Consider the following 10,621-nt stretch of genomic DNA (forward strand, 5'->3'; position numbering starts at 1 on the left):
CTGGAAAATACCGACAGATTGTACAAAAGCATACAAAAATATATTCAATTTTCTTCAATTTATTTAAGGAGTAAGGACTTTTCTTGTTCTCACAATAACTGGAAGAATGAATTTATTTTTTTTTTAATTTTTTTTTTCTAAGGTCGGTTGATTTTGAAATAGTTGGTAGGAGGATAGAACAATGGAATGTCTATTTATTGGTCTAAAAATGGGAAAGGATATGTATCTGGTCAAAGAGTGACCAATAATGGAATTGATTATTTTGGCTAATTTTTTGATGCATCATGACTTCACTTCAACCTTAAACTAACTCTCGTGACGTAAATTCGGTGTATGGAAGTTTTTCTCATTCAATTTACAAGTTTGTAAATAAATAAATAAAAAGAGTTAAAAGTAAAATCAATTCGATACACACATCAAATACACAAGTGGTGGAGCAGTAGACAATGAACCATACATAAAATGGGCAATAAAAAAGAGCTTTTGCACATGCAAATTCTAGCTCTTTAGGTATCCCACCAGAACTGTGTCAAATTTATGCCTTGAGAATTAGGAGGTTAAAAATTGACACTAAGTTGGTTAGTTTGAGTCAACGACGGAATTATATGAATTTCTTAAGAAGTGGGGTATATTTTTCTTTTTTTTTTCTTTTTATAATATGTGGATAGTTAACTGACTTTGTATAAGGAGTTGTAGTGATGGAGTGGACCAAATTTTGCTAAGATGAGATGAGATAATTTTCACCAATTGAAGTGAATTTCCTAAAGATTAGTACCAAATTTCTATGTTTGTAAATATTTACATTGAACTAGAGCCCACCCTAATACAAGCGTTGTTTCGCCCTTAATTCGAGTATCACACTGTTTTTAGCGTCGGGAAGAAGGGTTAGAAGTTTTTTAGTGCTGGCCGAAGCAATTTCAACATAGTAAAAAGAAATTAAAACAAGATCGGATGAGAAAGTGGAGAAGTGGAAAAGTGGAATATGGTTTGTCAAGAGGTTTGAACATGGAGAGTGACACATGGGTTGAAATGCGAAATGTATGCAGACATTTTCAATGGTGTGTATGTGGAAGTGACGCAGAAACATCTAGCTTGTGAAACATATGAAAAAAAAATGTGTTTAATTGCGAAATCTAAGCTATACCCATCAGTTGACAACGTATGGATTGCTGCATGAACCGTATTGGCAGGAAAAATCAACATCATCTAACATTGCATGTCCACGGACCACGGTTCTAATATTATTATGATATTTGGAAAGAAACACACAAGAATGGTCAAGAACAACCGAACTTTATTATTTTGATTTCTCTTATGTTAATATAACACGTAATTATATTCCAGTATGAATAATAAGTTCTCGTGTTCTAGCATCACACTACAATTAGGACGGATTGAGTTTGGATTTACCTTGCAACATGCCAACTTGTCCAACTCTCCAACACTCCGAGCCGCAACTCTAGAGAAGGAAGTTTGAAAACGGCGCGGCGCGTGATAAGTGGAAAGCAGTCATAAGCGACCAAGCGGGCGTGGTCCTACTCTCTCTCCATTTCTCCAACATTTCCTCTTGACACGGAAACCCAAAAAGCAAAAAAAGAAAAAGAAATATAATAAACAACTACATGCGCTCTCTCTCTTAAAAAGAAATCTGAAAATCCCAGCAGCAGCTGCAGCGGAGCCTCCTCTCTATCTCTCTCTCCAGAATTAAAAACAGAACAAAATCATAATTATTTATTTAAAAAGAGTAAATAAATTTTAAAAAATTAGCTTCTTTGCTTTGGTGTCTGCTTAGGTGAGCTGAGCTACATCAAATCAAAAGCTGCGCTGCTCTGCCATGATGGGCTCAATCTCAATCCCTATCCCCATAACTTTCCCCACTTACTCTTCTCTTTCTTCTTCTGCAACTCCCAGCTCTTCCCTTCTTCCGCTTCGTCGATCCCCTCTCCTCGCTCTCTCCAAACGACGCCGTTGCCTCCAGTTCCGGCCTCTGGTTCTCGCCTCCTCAGCCGCCGGCGTCGCCGCCAATTCCCTCCCCAGAAATGGGACCTACACCGTCGGCGATTTCATGACCACCAAGGAGTGTTTGCACGTCGTCAAGCCCACCACGACCGTCGACCAAGGTATAGTATGCCGCAAGCTCAAACCTTCGAGCTCAAGCTCGAGTCTTTGCTTTCTGATTGATGATTGCTTCTTTTTTCTCTGTTTACAGCATTGGATGCTCTTGTGGAGAAGAGAATTACCGGTTTTCCTGTGATTGATGATGACTGGAAACTCGTAAGTAAATCTTATCTTTCTTTCTTTTTTTCTTTCCTTTTTTGCGTTTTCATATATAAATCGTGTAATTGAAGTCTCTATCTATGCATATAAATGATATTAACGTAGAGGTTTATAAGGAAAGAGTAAGAGTTTTTGGTGCAACATTCTATCTCCTTCTGGTGTACCTGGAACATTTAAAAATTTCTCCTCCTTCTGTTAACAAAGCTTATCTTGTGTCTTGATGCTTGATTGTGTTGGTATATTTTCTTAATTGCTTTAGCTTTTTGTGTTTATGGGTTTGTGTTGCTCCCATACACCTTGATTTGAGGGTTTGTTTACCACTGCTGCAGGTTGGTGTTGTTTCAGATTATGACTTGTTAGCGTTAGACTCCATATCAGGAAACATAAAAGGTATGTTGTATTCCATGATCCGAAGATTTAAACTTAAAAAAAAAAAAAAAAAAAATATTTGTGCATTCTGGATTTCCAGCTATAATTGTGCTTTTGCCTTTTGGGGCATGTGGTAAACTCCTAAAAAATGAGCCTCCATACATATATTCACATGAAAGAAATTAAAATTGGTAAGTGGCGACAAATATAAAAGATACAAGTACTCGCACAAAATTTGCGTATGTGTAATTACTATAATTTACTACTAAAAGTTTCTTAATTAGAGTAAGGTCATGACTCATGCGTAATTTTTACCAAACCATAGAAAGATACATATGGTCTTGTTGCTCCAGAGCTTGGCAAAATCCACAAGAGAAAACAAAAACCAAATAAATTCAAAGCTATAATACCATAAAGTGATGAGCCATTTGCAGCAAAGTATCACTTAAAACATTGAATTTCTCACATTTTCAGCTGCAAAATTACTAATTAATGCAAGTTCTTGGGCCTAAGGTTAACATAGGGGTTAAGCGTGCCCTTTTGGAAGCTAAAAGATTGGGGACCTGAGGCGAATGCCTTACCAGGCTGTCCTCAAGGCCTGCCTTAGGCGGTGCTTTGCTGGCTATAATTTTGTTCTTACTGTTTGTTTTTCTGTTTTTTAGGGTGAAATGAATGGAAATTTATTATGATTTTTTTTTTTGATGCTACCAGGTGGTCAAAGTGACACAAACTTGTTTCCAGATGTTGATAGTTCTTGGAAAGTATGTAAAGTTTTCTTTGCCACACATTTTTTTATTTGTATTTACAAGTAATCTCTATTGCAATGCCTGTTTTGTTACTACACTATGATGGATTTTATCTTTTTTGTTTACGTTGGATCATAAGATTGATTTGTTACTCCTGATAATTTTCATATAATATTATAACATGCCCATTGTGCATATGTACACACCACATGTGGATCATGTAGCCACACTAGGCACATTTACTGTCTGTCTTTGCAAGACAGTTGGAGTTGGGAATTCTTCGGAGATATGGCTTCTATAGTTAAAAAGAGGGCTACTCTGTGGAACCCTGCTGTGGTGGCCTCTTTGTGTGTGGTGTGGTGGGAAAGAAATAGGAGAATTTTGATGATTGAGAAGAAGAGGTGTCTTCATTGGGGGAGGGAATTAGATATCTTAGTACTATTTGGATTCACTGTCTAGGAAATTTCCTTTTAGTAAATTTTTTCTGAATTGGTCTGATTTTGTGGGTTAAGGGTTCCGTTAGTTTTTGGTCTTTTTGTTTTGTGGGGCTTTGTTGGTTTCAGTTTGGTTGTTCCTGATGGACCTATTTTGTAGTCTGTTTTCTTGTATTAATAATATTCCCATTTATTATTCAGAAAAAAAAAAAGTTAAAAATTCTATCATATGGAAGCTTGCTAGTATTATGGTTGGTTACATTTGAGCATACCTAACACAGTGATAGTCTTCGCATGACAAGTGATAATTGATAGAGCTCTAGAATTTATGTGATGTTCTTGTTAATTCTTTTTCACTTGTACTATCCTCTTGTATGACTGAGTGAGTAGTGTGAGTCTATATATCAGCAAGAATAATGTCCACTAAAACTAAAGTTGGAGACATGTTGTCGCCTAGAATTGAAGCTGCCCTGTTACAAATTATTTAAAATAATGCTTAGATCAGATGTGTGGTTAGTTGCTTCGTTGATTGCTTTCTAAATCTGGATGAGTATGGCAGACATTCAACAAGATACAGAAACTGCTTAGCAAGAACAACGGCAAAGTTGTTGGTGACGTGATGACACCTGCTCCGCTTGTTGTTCGTGAAACCACCAACCTAGAAGATGCTGCTAGGTAATGGATTTAACTAATTTCCCTAATATCTGTTTTGTTGCTTAGGGAAAATCTCTTGTAGTATAAATGTTTCATTTGTGTTATATGGTTTTATTTGAGAATGAAAGTATGGGTGGCAGGCTGTTACGAGTTTTCTTATGACTATTGTGGAGCTTTAGTTGGAATGGAACTTAAATTTCTCATAGAATTTCTCTGACTTGTGGAAGTGATGATTGTGTCTTTTCATTCTAAGATGTGGTTGCAAGTTAGCTATGCACAGTAAGACAAGAATAATCTGAAATGTACAGTTCGATGCAGTTCAAAGTACAGTCAGCTAAAACCATCATTTGTATTTTGTTAGGTTGTTGCTTGAAACAAAATATCGCCGACTGCCAGTTGTAGACAGTGAGGGCAAACTGGTAATGATTCTTTTCTTTTCCTTTTTTCTTCTTTAAAAAAAAAGTTTCTTATTTGTTGGATGCTATATTGTTGCAAGTTTTTTCTGATTGGTTTCTTCTTCCATTGCAAAAGGTTGGGATCATTACGAGGGGAAACGTTGTTAAAGCTGCCCTACAGATAAAACGTGCTGGTGAAAAATGAGTTTAGTTCAGGGGAACATCGGCGGAGCTCATAGGCATGCATAATGAGCTAAGTCTCATTGATATCATAATTATTTCTGCAAGGCGTAGGCCACACAGCTTGTCATTGCAGGTATTAAGAGGCCACTTAAACTTCATCATTGCTGTCCTTAATAGTATAGATTGCCTTATAATAGGGTTGCACTTGTATTTAGGCTTGTAAAATTATCAACATTTTCTAGGATCAGATCTGTGACTTGCTGACTTGCAGTTGTCCTGAGCCAAATTTTTGTATTATAAAGACCATTATAACCTCAAAACCAATGATTATTTCGTTTATAGTTTATGAGGAGCTTTGCCCCATATCTCTCTATGCTTCCACCAACCAGCCATATAAATGGGTGGTTGAAACGAAATTGAATAATTTCATTTGGGGTTTTTTTGAGGGAGGTTGGGGCTGGGCTAGGCGGTGGACCCTTTGGGGATTACTTATCAGAATGATTTACAGACTAGGATTTTGTTTTGGCATCACCAAATTCTAGTTGTGAAGAGTGATTTTCAAAGCTTAGCTTGGTCCAATATAGTTCTTAAAGTTCGAGGAAAATTATGGATAGATTGTTTGGACAAACACAAACCTCATAATTTTCAAGAATGGCGTGTACAAATTTTCTAAAATAACGGGATTTATAAATTCTATGAACACTAACATATGGATTGTGGGAGGAACAAATCACAAGTTTAAGTTCCACCTAAAATGTGTTATTTCTTAAATTTGAAGAAAGAGTTTTGAAAAAATGTAACCATGGTCACCACTGCTCTTACCATCATTACCCCCATCGAGTTGCCACATTACCCCCGGCACCAATCACTGGAGGACCCATAAAATTTTTAGTGGATGTGTAATTTTGGCAAGGCCTTATTAATAAAAAAATAAAAAAAAAACAAGTGCCCTGGCAATGCAGCGAAGCACACAGTAACACAGCAGACTAACTTCGTTTAGGCTTTTTGTCGAACATCTAGAGCGTACCTCTCAGGTTGAGCAGAGCTGCAATATGCAATACTTATAATGATTTTTCTGGCAAAGAGAGGTGCAGATGCACCTCATTGCACCACGAGCACCAACCCTGCCATTGCCACAACAACTAGCTACCGACTTCAGTCTTTCGTCTTTAAAGCTAATTGTTTGAACTTTTTATTTAGCTTTTCCAGTGTGTTTTAGCTTGACCAACCTTTCAGACCGGAAAAAAAGAAAATAGAAAAGCTTTTCGGGTCCATCTGAGGTTTATTGGCATTGAGTGGAGTCTCATCACCCGTGCCGTGGCCCCTTTTAAGAAGTGGTATATGCACTTTGAGAATAAACAATTTCTACATTTGAAAATAAGATAATTGCGCTTCTTGTTTTGGTAAAGAAGTGGAATTTGCACCTGAGAATTAACAATTTGACTCAACACTCGCATTTCTTCACTAGTTGATTATATTATATGCAACTACACTGGTTTTGAACATTTGAATTTGTGCACCTCTTAATAATGTAATGATTGGAATTAAAAGGACCCAAAAAAAAAAAAATTGGATTCACTTTTCAAATAACTTAATTTCAACCAAAAGAACTTCCTTTTCATGGTTGAATTAAGTATCACCAATTCATACAATGAATTTATGAAAGTGATGATACAATGTTTAAAGTATCACCAATTCATTGATGAAAGTAACGAGTTGGTGATACAATGAATTATGTATCACCAAATTATAAGATCCAATTATTTTATTTTATTTTTTTTGAATTTATGAAAGTGATGATGATATGATGAATGAAGTATGACCAATTCATTGGTGAAAAATAACGAGTTGGTGATATAATGAATTATGTATCACCGACGTATGAGATCTATGAGATCTATCGTGTCTGGCGTCGTACACAGAAGTTATGCTTACGATTAAGAATTAACCAAGCAGATGAAACTAACGTAGGTTAATTAGGACTCAAAACCAACCAATGAACAAACAGACCCTAGAAAACCTTCTTCTACCTAAATACAAAGAATGATATCATTTATTAAAAACGTTTTTGTTTTGGGGATGCATCTATACTTCGGGTGCATTTTTGCTCACTACTTTAATCATAGGTGTACTCTCACCACCATCCTCAATGCTTGACATGTGTCCATAGACATAAACATAGTTAACTTTTGCTTTGTATTTATGGAATCATGATTATATCTATGGACACGTGTCAAGCATTGAGGATGGTAATGAGGGTACACCTATTATTAAAGTGGTGAGCAAAAATGTTCCCACTATACTTCTACTTCAGGAAGCAACCCCCTGACATAAAAAATCAGCAGATCTTTTGTGTATCTTGTACATATCAGCCCTCCCTAAGATAGATTTTCTCTCCATATCATCATATCTTACCAGATGAGCTTGACCACAGAAATCAGACTGACAGACTGTAAAGCTCTTTTCCTGGTTGAGAGCAAAGCCACCTTTTTAAAAAATAATAATAAAAAATTCCAAGCAGCTCTTCGAAACCATGGCCTCCAGAACTCTCGAACATAAGATTTTATCCCAGAGAATACTGTCAAATTATTTGACATGATCCCTCCAGATTCCATATATTTTTTGACAAGACACAGGCCTCCATAAACCATAGCCTTTACAGCTGGTAAAGCTTTTAAAGGAGCGTTTAGAATATCCCATGTTTAAGGCACCTCATAAATAAGCTTCCATCAACGTTGGACCTTCAGCGCAAAGAGAACCTCTCATTCTTCCAAATATATCTGCACTGCACTGCTCCAAAAACATATAGCTCTCACTTTTTTCAAGGGATTCAAATGATTGAAATCTTTACAATCAAGATCGAAGACCCCTTTAAGCATCTTCCTGTTTCGAGCGTCTTCTAGTTGCTTTGATATTAGCTGGCAGCCAATACCATTTCCAACCATCTATAAATTGATATGATTTGACATCTACGTAATCAAAACTTAACTCCTAAACTAGCATTTTGGCGATCAGTAGAGAAATACTAATGACAGTCGCGCACTCATTGCGTGAATAATTTATATCATATGCATATATATAATTATTTGTTAGTGTAAAACGTGATCTAACTTGCAGTCTATTGGTTCATGGATGGAACCAAAACCCTAAATCCATGACTTCTATATATGTTCTGTGCGGACTCTTGATAGTTAACTCATCCATTTTTATGGATTAGCCTAAATTCAGAGGCTTACAAATTGTAATATCCCATTAGTTTGTCCAGTTAAAACACTAATTAGTAAGTGTTTAAGCAATATTATTATATGATGGTGCCGGATTCAACAATATCAAGATAACCATGACGATCCTTCCCTTTTCCATATTGGAATAGGTTCAAATTTGAATGACCTCTTCTTTATCTATATAAAAGAAAACTCAGACAACAACCCCCATCCAATAACATCCCTCAAATTACTTCTTCTTTTTTTATTATTTTTTTAAATGAGAGTCCAACATTATCAATGATCATATCAATAATTTTGCCCAATCCTGCAATCACTAGCTAGTCTTGTCACCATTATCGCCCAATCCTGCAATCATATTGTGGGAGATGTAGAAACCGTACAATGAATGTCCAATTCAAGCCAGCAAGATAAAGATTGATGTTTTACTTTTGCTGATGGCACTATGCATGCAAAAATAAGCATGCAGAATTTGAGGGCCTGTTTGGTATCTTAGTTGGATCTAATTTTATAAGCTCAAAAACAAATTTTAAGTCCAAAACCCAAAAAACCCTCGAGGTATTGTCGGGCGCAAAGCGGGGACCTCTCCCAACAAAGTCTGCTCTATTCGCAAGAGCCTGGGATCGAACCCAGGACTTCTTGTTTAAAGGATCCAAGCCCCTTCCACTTGGACCAACTCCTATTGGTAAAAACACCCCATTATTGAAAACAAAAAAAAGTGAGATTTTACATTTCTCTCTCCCGTCTCTTTCTCTCTCTCCTCCCTCTCCCGTCTCTTTCTCTCTCCTCCCTCTCTCTCTCTCTCTCTCTCTCCTTTTCTATTGTTAATTTCAATTTGGGAATCTATGGTTTTTGATTTTCTGATTTTAATTTCAATTTCAATTTTTTTTAGTTCTTAAAAATAGCTAACAAGTTCTTAGATCTTAAAATCACTATTTCAAAAATCATATTTAAAAAAACAATCATAGTTTTTGAGTAGGATACCAAATAAGGCCTAAGAGGTCCTTAGACATTTTTTTTTTAATGTGTCTTAAATATAGCCATATTGATGATAATTTTGAAATATACAACCCTTCAAATATCAATTCTTGCATTTTCTTTTCTAATAGAAAATATATTTATTCCAATCTCCAAAATATAAACAAAGTCCTCTTGGTAAAATGGGCTATAGACCTTATCAAAAAGAAAAAGGAAAAAGGGGGCTATAGTTTATTATTTGTTTTTTTTTCTCTTAAGGGAACTCCATAGTTTTTCTGAATAAATAATTTCTGTTAAAAAATTATTTCTTGATCGCATGGTCAAATGCTTCAAAAGTAATCAAAGTAACATTTCTTATAAAATGTCAACATTTAAAACATGGTAGATATAATAGCATTTTCGGTGTTTCATTGAATCAACGTTTTGTTCAATAATTTTATACTCCCTACAATTTCACGTGTATGTGAAGTCAAAAAGATTAAACTAAGTACAATAAGTGAGGACAGGAAGAGGAGGAGGGGTTTTGAATGCAAGGGCAAGGAGCTAGGTGCTGTTTTAGCCCCTCAAAATGGTATTGTTCATAAAATCTAACTTCTCAATTTTTTTGTGGTTCTAACGGTGGTGAGGGGTTAGGGGCTAAAACTCAAAACCTTTTATTTTAGTTTATTATTATTATTTTATTTGTGATAAAAATCAAATCAACACAAAAATTTATTTTTGAGCTGTACTTTGGAATAACAATTTTGAGCAAAATGAAAAAAAACAAACAAAGAGAAATGTTTGGAGTAATTGAGAGATTTTTTAGGTGAGAATGTGATGAATAAAAGGGGGGGAAAAAAAAAGTCAGCTAGTCTGGAATTGGAAAAAAACAAAACAAAAAAGGCCAACAACTATAGCCGTTAGGCCATTGCCATTAAGGGCGCCACGTGGCAGCTCCTCAATTGTCATTGCAATTGAAAAGTCAGCAAAAGCTGCGTCCTTTTTTTTTTTAAATTTGAAAAAATGACTGTGGGGCTATTTTTGCTCGGGCAAAACGAGGAGAGATTATAGAATAGTACTGTACCACCACATCAGCTGGTGATACTCCCTTTTAAAATTTGACACGTGTTATTTTTTAAAGAAAATAAAAACTTTTTGGACAGCTAGACTTTGACATCCAATTTTACCCTTTAGAATGAAATTTTAAAAATGAAAAAAAGAATGAACTCTCCCACCCCAACTCAGATGCAATTACCCTTGGCCGCTGCCGCCACTCCTCCTCTATTTCTATTCCTCCGTCCTTCTCTCTCATGTACAAACGACAATCTTATTTTACATCTGGTGTTTGTTTTCACATTCAAATTTTTTTTTCATTTTTCTTC

At 35.7% G+C, this 10,621-nt stretch overlaps 1 protein-coding gene across 1 annotated transcript; it reads left to right on the forward strand.

The window, feature by feature from the left end:
• The first annotated feature begins 1,624 nt into the window (after positions 1-1,624).
• LOC110765161 (CBS domain-containing protein CBSX1, chloroplastic) lies at positions 1,625-5,404 on the forward strand. The gene is made up of 7 exons (XM_021968235.2): positions 1,625-2,120; positions 2,210-2,274; positions 2,607-2,667; positions 3,358-3,407; positions 4,386-4,501; positions 4,842-4,899; positions 5,012-5,404. Exons 1-7 carry the CDS (start codon positions 1,835-1,837, stop codon positions 5,078-5,080), a joined length of 705 nt encoding a protein of 234 aa, XP_021823927.2. The 5' UTR covers positions 1,625-1,834; the 3' UTR covers positions 5,081-5,404.
• Positions 5,405-10,621: the final 5,217 nt, after the last annotated feature.

Source organism: Prunus avium, chromosome 8 (genome assembly GCF_965620075.1).
Source record: "Prunus avium chromosome 8, drPruAviu1.hap1.1, whole genome shotgun sequence".
NCBI lineage: Eukaryota > Viridiplantae > Streptophyta > Magnoliopsida > Rosales > Rosaceae > Prunus > Prunus avium.

Coding starts and splice junctions, on each gene's coding strand:
- LOC110765161 (XM_021968235.2), top strand. CDS start 1,835: ATGATGGGCTCAATCTCAATCCCTATCCCCATAACTTTCCCCACTTAC. Junction 2,275..2,606: donor TTGATGATGACTGGAAACTC/GTAAGTAAATCT, acceptor CCACTGCTGCAG/GTTGGTGTTGTTTCAGATTA. Junction 3,408..4,385: donor ATGTTGATAGTTCTTGGAAA/GTATGTAAAGTT, acceptor TGAGTATGGCAG/ACATTCAACAAGATACAGAA.